Source organism: Hypanus sabinus, chromosome 12, assembly GCF_030144855.1.
Source record: "Hypanus sabinus isolate sHypSab1 chromosome 12, sHypSab1.hap1, whole genome shotgun sequence".
Classification (NCBI taxonomy): Eukaryota; Metazoa; Chordata; class Chondrichthyes; order Myliobatiformes; family Dasyatidae; genus Hypanus; species Hypanus sabinus.
Genome location: NC_082717.1, coordinates 30,622,478 through 30,640,333, shown reverse-complemented (window position 1 = coordinate 30,640,333; position 17,856 = coordinate 30,622,478). Strand labels below are relative to the sequence as shown.

The following is a 17,856-nucleotide window of genomic DNA, read 5'->3' as shown; positions in this document are numbered from 1 at the left end:
TAGTAAATTCTTCTCTCTGAATCGCTGCATCTGGTACAGAAGGGGTTAACTGGGTTCTGTGAAACACTGGATTCTGTGAAACAAAAGACCCACGCAGTCCTAATGTCCCTCTGATTTAGCACCCTAGCTCTGAGATCATCGATTTTATTCACCGAGACTGCACATTTGCCAGCAAGATAGTTGGTATTGGGAGTTTTAAAAGCCCCGTTTCCTTAAATGCACTTGTATCCTTGACCTGTAGCCATGTTTCCTGTGTGGAATCCTAAAGGACGAATCCAGCCCAAATCAGCATTGTTTCCTTCAGTTTTAATCAGCGATAGTTTGTTTAAACACATGAGACGTCTTTGTTGACTGTACTGACCTTGGAAGCAGTTGTGTGTTTTAGTTGTAGTAGTAGTAGCTGTATCAGTAGTCTTTTTAGCTGTAAGTGAATGTAGCCAGAAAATTAACAGGAATGACATGCTTTCTGCACCAGGATCTCTGATCATGCCAAAGTATTCACTCTATCTCAGTGAACCTTTTAAAAACTCTCTCCAGATATGTTGAAGTTTAGAAAATAAGCTTAAGGAAATCAAAATATTGACCATAAACCGAGGACTTCAGCAATCAGCTCTGAAGTGGTGGGATAAAACAGGTAGACTGACTCCTTTCTGCCTGTGCTCTGTGTGGTTAGAAAATCAGCTTTCCAAGCTAAGTCAGTCAGCGACTGGTCACGTCCAGTTTCTCCAAGCTGTTTTTGAATTTTATTATAATTGTGATATTATTTGCTAGATGAAAGAATGCAATGAGGTATTTTTCAAGTTTGCAACATTTAAGTTGGGAGACACAAATAGTATGAATGGGAGGCAGAAATTACAATACAAATGAAAGGTTTGAGCAAATTGCAGAGTAATGTTAAGGAGGAAAACAAGAGTGGTACTTACACAGTAAATGGCAGGGCTTTGAGGAGTGTGGTAGAAAAGAGGGACCTGGGAATGCAGATCCATAATTCCTTGAAAGTGGTGTCACAGGTAGAAAGGGTCGTAAAGAGAGCTTTTGGCACATTGGCCTTCATAAATCAAAGTATTGAGTACAGGAGTTGGAGTGTTATGTGGAAGTTGTATAGGACATTGGTGAGGCCTGTTTAGATCATCGTGTGCAGTTCTGGCCACCTACCTGCAAGAAAGATATCGATAAGATTTAAGGACTACAGAGAAAATTTACAGGGATGTTGCTGGGACTTGAGGACATGAGTTAAAGGAAAGGTTGACTCTATTTCCTGGAGTGTAGGAGAGTGAGGGGAAATTTGATAGAGTTGTACAAAATTCTGAGGGGTTTTCCACTGAGGTTGTGTGAGACAAGAACTCGAGGTCATGGTTTAAGGGTGAAAGATCAAACACTTATAAGGAACCTGAGAGGAAATTTATTCACTCAGAGGGTGGTGCAAATGTAGATTGAGCTGCCAGTGGAAGTGATGGATGTGGGCTTGATTTCAAAATCTAAGAGAAGTTTGGGTAAGTACACGGATGGGAGGGGTGTGGAGGGCTATGGTCAAGGTCCACGTCCATAAGAATAATAATTCAGCATGGATTAAATAGGCCAATTGGGCCTGTGTCTTTGCTGTTGTGCTGTATGACTCCATTACATGAAATCATAAACTTGAACCTCCCTCCAATATTTGAATCATATCAAGTTGGTCATGAAACATATCAGCTCCTACCGGAAGAATGTCTTCAATCCACTCCAATTTGTCTACCATCACATCATGTCAACAGCAGATGCCATTTTATTGGCTCTTCACTCAGTTCTCGATAACCCTCTTTGTGCAACTGGATCCTCAGTTTCCTCACTTACACATGCAACAACATCCTCCACAATCAGCAGCAGCACAGGTGCACCTCAATGCTGAACTGTAGTTCCACAACCTATGGACTCACTTTCAGGGACTCTGCAACACGTGTGCTAATTGTTATTTATTTATTGTATTGTTATTATTATTTACATGTTTGCGTTGTTACTTTCGTTTGCACACTGGCTGTCAGTCTTTGTGTGTAGATTTTCATTGATTCTATTGCATTTCTTTGTTCTACTGTGAATGCCTGAAAGAAAATGAATCTCAGGGTAGCCTAAGGTGGTGTACAGTATACACACTTTTATAATACATTTACTTTGACCTTTGAACTCAGAATCTGATCTGAATCGAAGAGTTTGAGGTGATTAGGAAGCCACATCACTGAGAACATATATATATAATGTAATAAAACAGTATTTTAATGTTAGCCTTCATCTCAAAGAGACTGGAATTCTGTGCGAAAGTAATGATTTAGTTGTGCAGAATCTTAGTCAGATTGAATCTCTAATTCTGCATTCAGTTTTGGATGCTGATCTTTGGTAGATATATTGGCCTTGTAGGGTGAGTCAGACCAGTTCAGAAGCAGGTAAAAACCTGGCCAGCAGGAGCCATCTCTGCTCTTCAAGACTGCTTTGAGCACACTGACTGGCACATGTTCAGGGAGGCTGCAACCGATGGTGACTCCACCAATTTAGAGGAGTACACAGCATCAGTGACCAGCTACATCAGCAAGTGCATTGATGATGTTACTCTGTCCAAGACCATCACTATATGTGCCAACCAGAAGCCATGGATGACCACAGAGGTGTGTGCGCTGCTGAGGTCCCGCAACTCCGCCTTCAGAGCAGGCGACAAGGCAGCCCTAACAACAGCAAGGGCCAAACTGTCCCGGGCCATCAGAGGAGCAAAGCAGCGAGGAAGTCCACCCCTCCTACAAATGACCAGGTGCTGTGTCTTACCATGGCCAATGTGAGGAGAACCCTGTGCAGGGTCAACCCACGGAAGGCTGCCGGACCAGACAAAATCCCTGGTAGAGTGCTCAGAGGATGTGCAGACCAGCTAGCAGATGTTCTCACTGACAGCTTCAACATCTCCCTGAGCAGCGCCACCATTCCAACGTGCCTCAGGGCCGCCACCATTGTCCCCGTGCCAAAGAAGTCTTCAGTGTCCTGCCTCAATGACTGCCGTCCCGTTGCACTCACATCCATCATCATGAAGTGTTTCGAGAGGCTCGTTATGAGGCATATCAAGACCCTGCTGCCCCCCTCACTGGACCCCTGCAGTTTGCATACCATCCGAACTGTTCAACAGACGATGCCATTGCCACCACCCTCCACCTGGCCCTAACCCACCTGGACAAAAAAGACATGTACGTTCGAATGCTGTTCATAGACTTCAGTTCAACTTTCAACACAATCATTCCTCAGAAACTGATTGGAAAGCTGAGCCTACTGGGCCTGAACACCTCCCTCTGCAACTGGATTCTAGACTTCCTGACTGGGAGACCTCAGTCAGTCCGGATTGGGAGCAGCATCTCCAACACTATCACAGTGAGCACAGGGGTCCCCCCAGGGCTGTGTGCTCAGTCTACTGCTGTTCACTCTGCTGACCTACGACTGTGCTGCAACACACAGCTCGAATCACATCATCAAGTTAGCCAATGACACGACCATGGTGGGTCTCATCAGCAAGAACGACGAGTCAGCATACAGAGAGGAGGTGCAGGGGCTAACGGACTGGTGCAGAGCCAACAATCTGTCTCTTAATGTGAATAAAACAAAAGAGATGGTTGTTGACTTCAAGAGGGCACAGAGCAACCACTCCCCGTTGAATATCGATGGCTCCTCAGTATAGATCGTTAAGAGCACCAAATTTCTTGGTGTTCACCTGGCGGAAAATCTCACCTGATCCCTCACCAGCTCCATAGCAAAGAAAGCCCAGCAGCATCTCTACTTTCTGCAAAGGCTGAGGAAAGTCCATCTCCAACCCCCCCACCCCCATCCTCATCACATTCTACAGGGGTTGTATTGAGAGTATCCTGAGCAGCTGCATCACTGCCTGGTTCGGAAATTGCACCATTTCAGATCGCAAGACCCTGCAGCGGATAGTGAGGTCAGCTGAGAAGATCATTGAGATCTCTCTTCCAGCCATTACGAGCATTTACAATACACGCTGCTCCACAAAGCAAACAGCATTATGAAGGACCCCACGCACCCCACATACAATCTCTTCTCCATCCTGCCGTCTGGGAAAAGGCACTGAAGCATTCGGGCTCTCACGACCAGGCTATGTAACAGTTTCTTTCCCCAAGTCATCAGACTCCTCAGTATCCAGAGCCTGGACTGACACCTTACTGCCCTATTGTCTTGTTTATTATTTATGGTAATGCCTGCACTGTTTTGTGCACTTTATGCAGTCCTGGGTAGGTCTGTAGTCTAGTGTAGTTTTTTTTCTGTGTTGTTTTTTACATAGTTCAGTCTAGCTTCTGTACTGTGTCATGTAACACCATAGTCCTGAAAAAACGTTGTCTCATTTTAGTATGTACTGTACCAGCACTTATGGTTGAAATGACAATAAAAGTGACGACTTGACTTGACTTGACTCAGGTCACTCCTGAAGATGTCAAACTATAGGGACATGTTGCAGAAATTTGATGTTATTCCTTTCAGTGATGATTTAATCAGATATGAAGAATTTGATAGCCTAGCTAGATGCTAGGAAGTCTTTCACATGATGTGGAAATACTGTGCATTTTAAGCGACCTTGCCCTAATTTAAAGATTGAAAATAATTTCTGTTCATGCAAAACAATAGCTCAGTCTCTCAAAAGTCCATGCATCATTTGAAATTTGAAACTGGGATTTTTCTTTGGCAAGGCAGTTACTGCAATTTAGGTGGGGCTTGCGTACTCATGTGTCATCAAATCAGTGAAGCCAGCTAGAGGAGGTTGAAGGGGCACTCTTTTCCCTGTATTGCAAGAGGAAGTAGTCATTGTAATAGAAGAGCATTCTAAATAGACATTGCTATATTAAGTAAAAGGAAATTTAAAAATTGACTTGGAATGGAAATATTAGTACACAGGCATGACTTACAACATGGTGTTATCAAACTCATAGCTAGCCAAATATAGAGTCATAAGTTGGCAGCAACTTTGATAGCAGTCGATGGAAAATGAAATGACCTGATCCCAATGAAAAGGAAAGTGAGAATATTAACAAGAACTTGTATCACGAGAGAGTAGCGCTTAATGTGGTTGCTGTAACTTGATTTGAAATCACAGTGGTGAATTTGTAAATGCAGTTTATGGATTTAGAAAGAGTGATTCATTCGTACAGGATGTCAGAACTGAATGGTTATAGTTGTGGGCTGAATACTTACAACTAGGAATGTTGGATTGAGTCCAACACACTGCAGTCTATGTGACTTTTTTTGAATAGGAAAGTTTATTTATTCTTGATTTTTTAATTTTTTTGTGTGGGTGTTGCTGGCAAGCTTATAATCATTGGCCAAGCCTAATTATCTGTGAAGGAAGTGGTAGGACGCCTTCTTGAGTAGTTGCAGAGTTTGTAGGTCCTCCTTTACTTTTAGGTAGGGAAGTCCAAATTTTGACCGAGCAGTAACAAAGAAAGGGTGATATATTTTCATGTCAAAGTGGTCAATAACTTAATGGGGAACTAGAGGGTAATAAATTTTTCAGCTGCTGTGTCCACTGCCCTTGTCCTTCTAGCTTAGTCCTGCCAGAACTTGGTTATCAGGTGCTACTCAAAAACAAGATCACTGTCCCATTCCAATACTAACTTATAAATTAGGTAGATGTGGATTTGTTCAGCTTTTATGAGTAGGACATGCTTGAGCAAGCTTCTGCTTTGTAGGGTTGGTAGTGCTAGCCTAGCCAGCTGGAGCATAAAGCTTTTGCTATACTGCTGGCATGTTTTGTTGGCCAGTAGTCCCTTGAGTAATGAGAACCTGAAAGGATGGAAAGGGGGATCATCTTTTTGACGCATCTGGTCAAAGATGGCTACAAATGCTTTTTCCATATTTTCTTCATGTATGCTGGGATAAAATTAGCAATGAGAATGGGAATGTTCATAGAACTACCCATTCCCATAGTTTTTCAGTTGTCTACTGCCATTCTTGAGTGGATGTGGCAAGACTGGAAAGTTTATGTTTAGTTCTGCATGTTGATTGTAATCTCTATTAAACTCATTACGGTGGAGCTTCACTTAAAGATATACTTGGTGCTGTTGCCAATCTGCTCACCTGCCATCTTCAGTGATCAAGGATGGGTTAGCTGATTTGATAGAAACAAGAGAATGAGGGTTAGGCTGTGACCAACTATTCAAGTTGGAGGAAAAATACTTCTGGTGTTGGAGGTCTGCATGGCTTGGTGGATATCCAATTTTGAGCTGTGTCAATGAATTGCAGAAATGAAGCACTAAACACTTATGCCATCATGTTGTATGAGATGGTGCATGTGAACCGAGACAAATTCCGTTTTTGAATTTGAGTGCTTTTAAGGCTTTGAATCAGTCTATTGCCTACAGTCATTGCTCAGACTTAACCAGGTGATTAGCTTTGAGTTGGACATGAACTAGCTTTGTTACCTTGATCTAGCAGTGATTTGTTGAACAACCCATTTTAATGAAAGGAGAAAATACTGGAATCATCTAGCAGGTTAAACAAAATCTGAGGAAGGAGAAACATTCATTGTTGTAGGTTTGAAGATTCCTTGTCAGATCTGGTACGTGAACTGTTTCTTTCTGCATTACATTAAATGTTAAAAGATGCATACATCAGGAGGTTGTTTATCAACTACACCTCAGCATTTAATGCTGTCATACTGAAAGTTAGTCAATAAAGGTATGACCTTGGCCTCAATACCTCCCTGTACAATTGGATCCTGGATTTCCTCACGTGTAACCCCAGTCAGTTCAGATTGGCAAACATCAACTCTACAATCTCCATCAGCACATGTGCACCACAAGGCTGTGTGCTCAGCCCCTGCTCTACTCACTAAGCACAGCACCAGTGCCATTTTCATGTTTGCTGACAACACAACTGTAGTAGGCCAAATCAAAGGCGGTGATGAGCCACCTCATAGGAGGGAGATTGAATATCTGGCTGAGTGGTGGGACAATAACAACCTCTTATTCAGTGTCAGCAAAACCAAAGAGCTGGTTATTGACTTCAGGAAGTGAAAACAAGGGCCCATAAGCCAGTCTTCTTTGAAGCATCACAGAAGGGAGGGGTCAGCAACTTTAATTTCCTCTGTGTTATCATTTCTGAGGACTCAGCATGCAAGTACAGTTATGAAGAAAGCCCAACTGTGCCTCTACTTCCTTAGGAGTTTGTATGATATCTAAAACTTTGACAAACTTCTAATGTGGTGGAGGGTCTGTTGACTGGCTGCAATTCAGCCTGGTATGGAAACACCAATGTCATTGAATGGAAAATCACACAAAAAGGAGTAAATTTGGCCCAGTCCATCTTGGGTAAAGCCCTCCTCATCATTGAGCATATCTACATGGAGCATTGTTGTAGGAAAGCAGCGTCCATCATGAGGGCCCCCCCCCCCCCCAGCATGCAAGTCATGCTCTCTCTTGCTGCTGCCATTAGGATGAAGGTACACGAACTTCAGGACTCACACCATTGGGTTCAGAAACAGTTATTACCCCTTAACCATCAGGCTCCATCAAAACCAAAAGGGGATAATTTCACTCAACTTCACTTGCCCCGTCGCTGAAATGTTCCCACAACCTATAGACTCACTTTCAAGGACTCTTCATCTCATGTTTTCAATATTTATTGCTTATTTATTATTAATATTATTATTGCTTTCTTTTTGTATTTGCACAGTTTTTTGTCATTTGCACATGCAATTGAACGCCCAGTTGGTCTGGTGTTCCATTGATTCTACTACGGCTGTTATTCTATTCTGGATTTATTGAGTATGCCTGCAAGAAGATGAATCTCAGGGCTGTACATGGTGACATATATGTACTTTGAACTTTGAGCTTTTGAACTTTGTTTCTCTTACCACAAACATTCAGTGGTTACAATGTTTTCTGTTTTTATTTCACATTGCCTGCTTTTCTAGTTGAATGTGAAAAATTCCATGCTCACGTTTTCCAAGGTACACAACGGTTGTTTAACTAGCAGCATGGACAGCACGGGGCTCAGCATGGGGGTGCAGATACCTGGGATCAGCACTGACCTCCGGTGCTACCTCTGTGGAGTTTGCATGTACTTCCTATGACCATATGGGTTTCCATGGAGAACTCTGAGTCCCTTCCACATCCAAAGCTGTTCACATTACTGGGTTAATTTACCCTTACTCTGTGTGCAAGTGACAGAATCGATGGGAGAATAAAATAATGTGAACAGATTTATGCTATTTCATTTTACAAATACATAGATTTATTAATTTAAATCAATATACATCTATTAAATAGTATAATAAATAGGCATCCGTTAGTCTCACGAGACCATGGATTTACGCCTTGGAAGGTTTCCAGGGCGCAGGCCTGGGCAGGGTTGTATGGGAGACTGGCGGTTGCCCAAGCTGCAGGCCTTCCCCTCTCCACGCCACCGATGTTGTCCAAGGGAAGGGCACTAGGACCCAAGCAGCTTGGCACCGGTGACGTCACAGAGCAAATATGTTGTTAAGTGCCTTGCTCAAGGACACAAACACGCTGCCTCAGCTGAGGCTCGAACCAGTGACCTTCAGATCACTAGACCGATGCCTTATCCACTAAGCCATATGCCAACTGTATAAATGTGTACTTAATGGTCGCTATAGACTCAGTGGACTATGGGGCTTGTTTCCTTGATGAAAGATTATTTGATTCCTTTGCCATGTCAACCAAAAACAGGTTATCATTTTATCTTCTCACTGTCTGTGAGTCTGTGCACGCTTCATTTAACTGCCCTGCTTGCCTTCACCTCCCTATATTTCAAATGTAATGGATTAGCAGTGGACTGTTTTGAAGTTTCCTGAGTACATGAAAGATGCTCTCTAAATGCTAGTACTTTGATTTCTAAGTTTATACTTCCCACATCTTTCATGAAATGTGATAATTCTCAGCTTGGTACATCGATCTTATTGATCTTTGCCTGTTGTTTCATTGCAGGGAAGGACGGTCCATAAAATGGGCCGAAGTGGCTTGGCAAAGAAGGTTCTGAGAGATGCCGTTCAGACTCTGTCAACATCCCATGAAGCCTGGAACAGCTTGGGGGAGGTGCTGCAAGACCAGGGGGAAAATGAAGATGCTGCGGAATATTTTCTTACTGCCTTAGAGCTAGAAGCCAGCAGTCCTGTTGTGCCATTTACTGTCATCCCAAGAGTACTTTGAAATTAATCACATGGGTCACTTTTTATAAATTTTGCACATTCCAACCCAAAGATTTAATTTACTGACTCCTAGAACAGAGTTCAACTATGAAGTATTAGGAACAATTGAGCAAGATTCTCCAGCCATACTTTTCCCAAACTGAATTGTGCACCATTTCCCAACCTTGAATGAACCCCAACTACCAATCCTAACAATCCCTCACCTCCAGTGCACTTTGATAACAATTGTAATGTCATAACATTCAGAACAATCGTTCAGAGACTGTATTAAGCTAATCATGGTACATTTATGGTATCAGCTCCTTACACTGAACAATACCCAGGATTAGGCAAGAGCATATTTAATTCACAGCAGTTCTGGCAGCATCTTTCCAGAATTGCTTCACCATGGTCTATGAAGCAAATGTGACTGGCCTCAGTCAAATGCTAATTTCAGTATTTTGCAGGGCCTGAAAGTAAGAATTTCTGTCTTTAATCCCTTCATTGGTGGTGAAGTGATGTTTATATCTGAGACCTTAGTGTTGTATAAGACATTTAATACTCTTTCACGGCAAACAGCAAACAGCTAATTTATAGAAACAGTTTCAAATTGTTTGATTCACAAACCTCACAAAGCTTTCATAATGTTTGAAATTGTATCTGGTAACTAGTCGCACACGTTTTTATTGTAAATTTTATATATAACCATTTGAATATTACTTAATTACATGTTTGCCAAACTTTGTGTTCACCTCTTCCATCATTTGTGTATGATATATTTACTTTCATAAATCTTTTCCCACAATGCATAATAGTAATTCCACACCCCTAATGCAAGCATGACTTTCAAAATGAGATTCTTACAGTTTTATGTGGTCTGTTTTGCAGCAGACCTAGCACGGGGAAAGCTATTGGCGCAACACTCAATGCATCAAACTGTCAGGAAGACAATTTATTCTTAGTTCATTGCTTCCTAAATGCCTGATCAGTTAGCTAATCAGATATCAGTTATTGTCAGACAATATTCATCCAGTGCGTGTTGGGGATTAGCCTTTATGCAGTGCCTACAATGTCCAAAAGTATGTAGTTTATGTAGTTCTTCCAAAAGTTACTCTTTCTCCCACTCTCTCCCCCTCCCCCTCTCCCCCTCTATCATATATTTATAAATTTATGTAACCCCCTCACCAGGGCTTATATATAGACTTGGCTAATTCTGTTAACTCTGCTGACAGCCACGTGATTCAGCAGTGAGAAAGCAGCCTTTCATAAACAATATGTGTCTAGGGCTGGTCTGATTTGGGGTTCAACCAAACAGGAACGTCATTATGTACTGATTAAAGAAACCTCAATTTGAGCAAATAGTGTGTAAGTACTGCCCATGCACAGTTGTCAGTAGCCCAGATATGACAGATTGTGCAACATAAAATTATAAAGAAAGTATATTTGCCAAATGTTGAACTTTAACAGTTACAGAAAAAGAAAAAGGGCCTATTATAGTTAAATCAGGCCGATGTGCACATAATATTGGAGTTCATACTGGAGTAGTTGGGGTTGTGTGAAAGCACCCGCCACATTCCAAACTCCCCCTGAAAGCCATCTTGAATGAACTGTCTCTTTCATGAGTATTGCTCCTTCCTCCTTCGAGCTATTCATCTACATAAAGCACTTCTTGCGACTGGGAATGTCCTTCCAACAGCATTCTGCACAGCATCTTCGCTCGTGCCCTACTCCACATCTCCTGGCAAAAGACCCCAAACTAGACTACTGTCCTTCAGAAAACTCTTTCCCCACAGCTCTCTGGAACTTTGCTCACATCCCACAATCCTGAATGGCTGACACAACATTCCCAAGTTTGACAACATAGGTCCTTAGCTGAAGCCAAAACACGCTTTCCAACATAACGCGCTGATTTTACAGAAAACTTGATATAAACTACCTCATAGCATAGCAATAGAAATCTTAACCAGGGCATTACATACATACATACATACATACATACACAAATGTTCTAGACTACAATCTTTTTATGCAGGGCCTCTGGAATTACAACTAGGTTAGAAGGAGCATTCATTTAGCAATCTCATTTACCAAGAGTCTGGCAGACAGAAATAACATGTTGATGCAATAATGGTTTTTCAGTGTGTCGCTACTGAGCATGAAAGCCACACTTACAAACCCTGTCACATCTCAGAATATATCAGGAATATATCACATATCAGGAAGCAATAACGAAATTAATCATAATTGGGGCAACTGAGAATTGTTACTTCTGTCCAGAATCACACTTCATTGTATTGTGTGAAGGCTTTGGGTTTAAAAGATGAAAAAATGGGAAGTAGTCTGGTGGAAGGAGGAAATTAGAACCTTGCCTCATTTTACTGAATACCAACCAGATCTTGGCTCTTAAGAAAACTAAGCACCACCCAATGCAAGTTTCATGAGATGGGTTTCACCTCATTTTCGTCATAATGAGCTGTAACCTCTACTCTTGCTGGAATTTCCAGTTGTCGTAACCAGCCAGTTCCTCATTTGTTTTGCCATTGCTCAGAAGAGAGCTTTTTCTACACTTGGTTTCCCAATCACCCATTTTCCCACCATTCTGCACTCGAGTTACAGACTTTGAATAAAAATGGACTGTTTATAATTGCTTCCTTTATAACATTGTCCCATATCTAGCAATATGAAAGCATAGGTTTAGATTGCAGACTTGTGCGTGGATATGATGTGAACTGCAGCTTGTGCGTAATTGAATGTTTCAGTTACAGCTGAGTATGTTATCCAGTTTAAAACTGCAACCACAAAAACATATAACTCGTATAGTTGGTGCAGGTGCAGACAACAGCATCCCAAACAGACCAGCTGTAACCCCATCAAAAGTGTGCACACTTATTTCACTGTTTTGCTGTGCAGGCTCTGAGCACTGGCTCCTGCACAAAAAACACATGCAGGTATTCTAAAGATTTTATTTGCACCTTAACACATTGGGCTGTGGAGTCTTCCATGATGTGAACGTTGGTACAAATTGCTTAAGTATTTTGTCATTTTGGCAATCAGTCAGAATTAATTCAACTAGTTTGAGATGGAGTTGTATAAACATGAAAACAGGGCCTTCAGCCCAACAGGTCAATGCCAACCAAGATTCCCACTTAAGCTAGTCCCGTTTGCCATCTTGGCCCATATCCCCCAGGGGTTCCCAAACGGGGATCCACTGACCCTACGTTTAACGGTAAGGGCCCATGGCATAAGAAAGGTCAGGAATCCCTGCTGTAAAACTTTTCTTGGCCAAGTACCTGTTAAAGTGCTTTTAAATACTATCTTACTAATGACATCTATCCTGCAACCAGTTGCTTGAGATCTATCACCAGGTAATCTGGTGTGGAAGGAGGAGGGAGAGCAGGGTAGCAGGGAGGATTAAAATCCCATTTGAAATAACTCCCATGTTCAGCAAACTGAGGGAGCTCCTTTCTTATTCCATTCACATGGTGTATCGTCATGTCAATTTAACTGCAGCTAATTGACTTTGATTTGAAGATGATAAAAGTAGCAAGATCAGAATCAGTAATTGTTATATCAGTTTGAAATGCAGTCATGTGATAGACATGTAGAGGCAGGAGACTGAATGAGCCTTCCAAGCCAGCAATTCATTCTGTTCTCACCCTCCTTTCCACTTCCTGCTCCTCCGTCTCTGAGCTGTCCTTTATTTGGGACTCAGCTGTTGTTAAGTATAAGATATGATAGCAACTGAGATAACAGTATAACGTCACTAAGCGAGATTGCGAGAAGTTTATTGAGTTCAAATATTCCTCACATACTGTCAACTTAGAAACAGTTAAAACTTGGAATCCTGAAAGGTTCTTAATTTGATGGGACTGAATCTTAATAAACGACAGTGTGTTTCCATTTTCATTTTCGCTTCTCTGTTCTTCGTTGGTCATAGGTTTATACAGTATGGAAAAGGCCCTTTGGTCCAACTCTCCATGCTGACCAAATTGCCTGCCTGAGCTAGTTTCATGTATCTGCTGTGTCCCATACTTCTTCAAACCCTTGCTCTCCGTGTTCCTAAAAGTCTTTTAAACATCATTGACTATCATGATGCCAGTATTCTGATTTAGATCTCCAGATGGAATACACAAAGGTCCTTAAGTAATGTGGGCTGTATTACCTTTGGCATTTAGTACATTAGTGGTTGGCACTTCATTCTCTCTCGTCGCCGCATGTTGATTTTGTAAAATAACACGCCTGGTTTTGCTGCTTGATCTTAAGAAATCTTCAAGAAATCCTATTGATTGTTTAAAATTGATTATTTTACTGCATTGGAGCCTGCACAATCATTTGCTGTCACTAACAATGTCTGCCAGTTATTCTTCCATTCACTCTTAAGACACTCCCCTGTCAGCTGAAGACCATCTGAGGTCTGTCAGAATTAAAGAGGGAAATTTATTTTTTGTAATTGTAACTTTTTATTAGGAGGTCGTGTCAGTTTAGAGATCAACTGATACCATGAAATAGCATCCTTGCTGAGGTCCTGCAGTCTTTTGAACAGTGACACAATATTTACTTGGGTTTCAGTTTCACATTTCGTGCACTGGGTGTAAGTTGTCTAGAGCTGACTCCAGAAACTTGGAAGACTCCATTATTAATTCACATCATGGAGCACTCTAGAAGGCGCTACTGGTTTGCTGTGTTATAAAACTGTATAATGCCAAGGGAAATATACTTCTCACAACTTGATCCTGCAGATCATTAATACCTGTCACACAAAAATCATCTATTGTTAGTAATCTGGGACTTCAGAAATTGTACAAGAAGTGTGAAGTAGTTAATTTGATCCAGGTGTTATTCAGGGAATGAAGACTGGTTTTTAATGTAATTTTCACAACAAAGGGACTGATTAAATATTTTACTAGAACCTGTCACGAGGTACGTGTTTGAACAATATTTATTTTGCTGTATATAAGTGCACTCTAGCCAGCTGTAGCTGGGAAACAACTGTATCAGATGTGGCTTGAGTACTTAAGCCGTTGCTTTTGCAATATCCTTAGTGCACTGAGTTACAGTAAATTAATATGATTCCTGTATCTAAAATCATCCAAAATGTATTTAATGCTATTTTGAAATCACAATCTGTTATGTTGTGTAACTATTATGCTTTATAATAGAGTGAATTTTATAGGTTAGCCAATAAACTCTATTTGAGTTGCCCAATGTTTTCAGGACATTGCTTCTCAGGTACATCAATGAGAGAGTTGATTGGTTTATGATTGATATCTTCAAGTAATTAATCATTCTAATGAATACTTAGATATAATATAGCACACTTACTTAATATTTCATGAGAGGAAAAATAAATCAGCCATGATCAAATGCCAAGAAGGCACAGAGGGCCTAATGGCCTAATTCTGCTCTTCACAGTTGGAATTTTGCTTCTGACTCTTGTAGAATAGGACTGCACGGTCTTCATTTGGTTGTGCCTTCATGATGGGACCTGTTGACATAGCCCATCAGTACCTCTGCATCTTACATGCACCAGTTTGATGTGATCTAAAGCAAAATGCACAAAATGCTGGAGCAATTTAGCAAATCAGGCAGCATCCATGGAGGGGTGTAAACAGTCAATGTTTTGGGCCAAGACCCGTCATCAGAACTGAAAAGGAAGGGGGCAGAAGCCAGAATAAAAAGGTGGGTGGAGGGGAGGGGAAGGAGTACAAGCTGGTAGGTCTCTAACTTCCAGTAAATTTCCCCGTTCTCTTTCTCCCCTCATCCATTCTGTACTCTGGTTCTCCTCTCATTACCAGCCAATCATCTTCTTGTGTTTCCTCTCCATCTTCCCTTTCTTCCATGATCCACTGTCCTCTTATTAGATTCCATCTTCTTCACCCCTTACCCCTTTTACCTTTCACCTCCCAGCTTCTTACCTCAAACCCCCTTCCTCACACACCCACCTTCTCAGTCCCCCAGTTTCACCTCAATATTTCCAGCATCTATAGAACCTCTTGTGTTTATGTTCTTATCTAAAACTACATTTCCTCACATTGCAAGTATATGGACCTGGCTATCAGGTGGTTGCCTATATAGAAAAGTAAGAACTATACCGAATGATTGTTAGATCCAAGTGCCACTTCCTGATGCAAGAAGCAGTTTTCCCATCTATTTATCTTGGGAAAAGAGCAAATTCTAGGAAAGCTGAAATTGAGTATAAAAACAAGATTTTAGGGTGCAGATGTTGACTAACCCACTGTTAGAGTGCAATCGCATCAATAGAAAGACACGGATAATGTTTTACAACACAGCCTGCCAGGGTTGCTGGTAGAGGCTGATACCATAGGGACATTTAAATATTGTTAGATAGGCACATGGGTGTAAGAAAAATGTGAATTATGGAATGTGTAGGAGGAAAGCGTTGAATTGATCATGGAGTGTGTATGTTAGTAGACACAATGTCATGGACTGAAGGGCCTGTACTGTTCTGCAGTCCAAATTCCCAGACTTATAACAGTTGCATGCCTCCAAACATATTGTTATGCTTCAATTTTGGGATGCTTGACCATGTGAGATTAACCTGGCTCAGAGAATTATGGCCATCATTGTAGGGGACGTTTTATGATCTGGATTTGCACACAGTGTTAACGTAGGGTGCAGTCATTATGTAGTGATTAAATTATGAAATAAATTGTTCTATGTAAAAATTGCTTTGGACCTCGTGTTGCTGATGCAATGCTTTCACTTGTTGATGATTTAATGATTAAAGAAGTATTAAAGCTTAATTTCTCCCATATTTGATTCACAGAGTAACACATTATAGAAACAGGACCTTTGGCCCAATTCATCCTTGCTGACCAAGATGCCCAGCTGAGCTAGTCCCATCTCTCTCATCCTTTTCAATATGTGTACATGTCCAAGTGACTTTTAAATATTAGTTTATCTGTCTCAACCACTTCCTTAATTATCTCATACTATACTCACACCAGCCGCCATTTGAACAAGTTGCCCCTCAGATCCGGTTTAAACCTTTCTCCTCTCATCTTAAAACCTAAACCTTCTTGTTTTTGAATGTATTTTCCCAAGAAAAAGACTGTGCTCATTTACAAAGACTGTGCCCCTCATGATTTTACACACCTCTAAGAGATCATCCCTTTGTCATCTACTCTTCTAGCCTGCCCTATAAGTCAGTTCCTCAAGTCCCGGCATCATTCTATTAAGTCCTTGCACATATTCTAGTTTAATGATATCTTCACTATAACTGGGTAACCACAATTGTATATAATACTCCAGGTGTGGTCTCACCAATGTCTTGTACAACTGCGATATATCCTTTCAATTCCTATACTCAGGGTCCTGACTGATGAAGGCCTGGATGCGATTTGCTGTCTTCACCGCTCATCAGGGAATTTATATATATATATATCCTGCAACACTGGGTTAGAGAGTAAAATATTGCTGTTGCTGCTTGAAACTCTACATAATGGTCGAGTTATACAATCATCTCTTTGCTTCTTTGTGTAGATGGAAGTTTTACTAATAGAAATCTATATACACAAGCCTGTTGATTTTTGGCCCAAGTTTACTGAAAGTATTTACCAAGGAAAGGGATATGGAGGACCAGGAGATCAGTGCTGAGTGTAAATACATTAAGGTGTTTAGAGGTCAAGGAAGGGGAAGTGTGGATAAGTCCCGAGGGCCTGACAGTGCTGTACAGATGAACGCTGCACCATTTGTCTCCATCTCTCACGGTTGTGGGTGAGCGCCTGGGCTGCAGCAAAGCTCCCTTCAGTCCACTCTGCAATGTTGTCTGTCCATTTCTTCTTCTATCTGCCCCTTTTTCTTGTCCAATGCACCATTCTCTGAAGAATGGTCTTTCAGAGTCCACTTGATCTTGTTATGTGGGCACATCGTCTCAGTTTCTTCTTCTTTACTGTGGACAGTAGATCGTCATAGTGTCTCGTGCACTGGGTGATGGTTCCTCATACTTCATCATTTGAGATATGGTCTGTGTAGGAGATGCCGAGGAACCTTCTGAAGCATCTCATTTCTACTGCCTGGATCATCTTTTGCAGTTCTGCTGTCAAACTCCATAATTCACATGCATACAAGAAGATGGAGAGCACAAGTGCATGCAGAGGTTTCAACCTGGAACAGAGAGGGATATTATTGTCTTCCCAGATTAGTTTTAGCATAGCCAGTGTTGCAAAGACTTAAGGCTTTGATCATTCTTGGTTGATGATGGCATCAAGATACTTGAACTGACTGTGATTTTTGTCGTGATTGGCTCCTCACCGTTTCTCATCAGCTTGGTTTTCTCTGCACTGGTCTCCTTGCCATATCTAATAGATCTATCTTCCAGATGGTTCACAAGGTTCACTTTCTGCTGGCCCATCAATGAACCTGAGGTTTGTTATGATCTGTCCTCCAATGCTGACTGTGCCAGTATGGTCTTCTGGTGGCATCTGTCATTACTTGTTTCAGGAAAATGTTGAACAGTGTTGTTGAAACTTTTGGAGACAGCCTTGTCAGACTCCAACTGATGCATGGAACCACTGTCCAAACGTGCCTTGAACAAGCTTCGGTCAGGTCTCTGATCCAAACCATCAGCTAATGTTATACCTCTGTTTAAGAAAGAAACAAGAGAAAATCTTGGGAATTATGGACCAGTGAGTCTCACTTCAGTTATTGGGAAATTGCTGGAGAAAATTCTCAGG

The 17,856-nt window shown here is 41.4% G+C and overlaps 1 protein-coding gene across 4 annotated transcripts in view; it reads left to right on the top strand.

Annotated features, from left to right (window-relative positions):
• The window catches only part of LOC132402741 (tetratricopeptide repeat protein 7A-like), a 245,947-nt gene extending 230,036 nt beyond the window's left edge, over positions 1-15,911 (top strand). For 2 of the 4 annotated variants that reach the window (XM_059985710.1, XM_059985709.1), the window contains one exon: positions 8,961-15,908. In XM_059985710.1, coding sequence (XP_059841693.1) covers positions 8,961-9,182 — 222 coding nt within the window. In that variant the 3' untranslated portion in view covers positions 9,183-15,908. Of the gene's footprint in view, positions 1-8,960 lie in introns of all 4 variants that reach the window. The other 2 variants (XR_009515057.1, XM_059985708.1) reach the window with 2 other exon arrangements.
• The last annotated feature ends 1,945 nt before the right edge of the window (positions 15,912-17,856 follow it).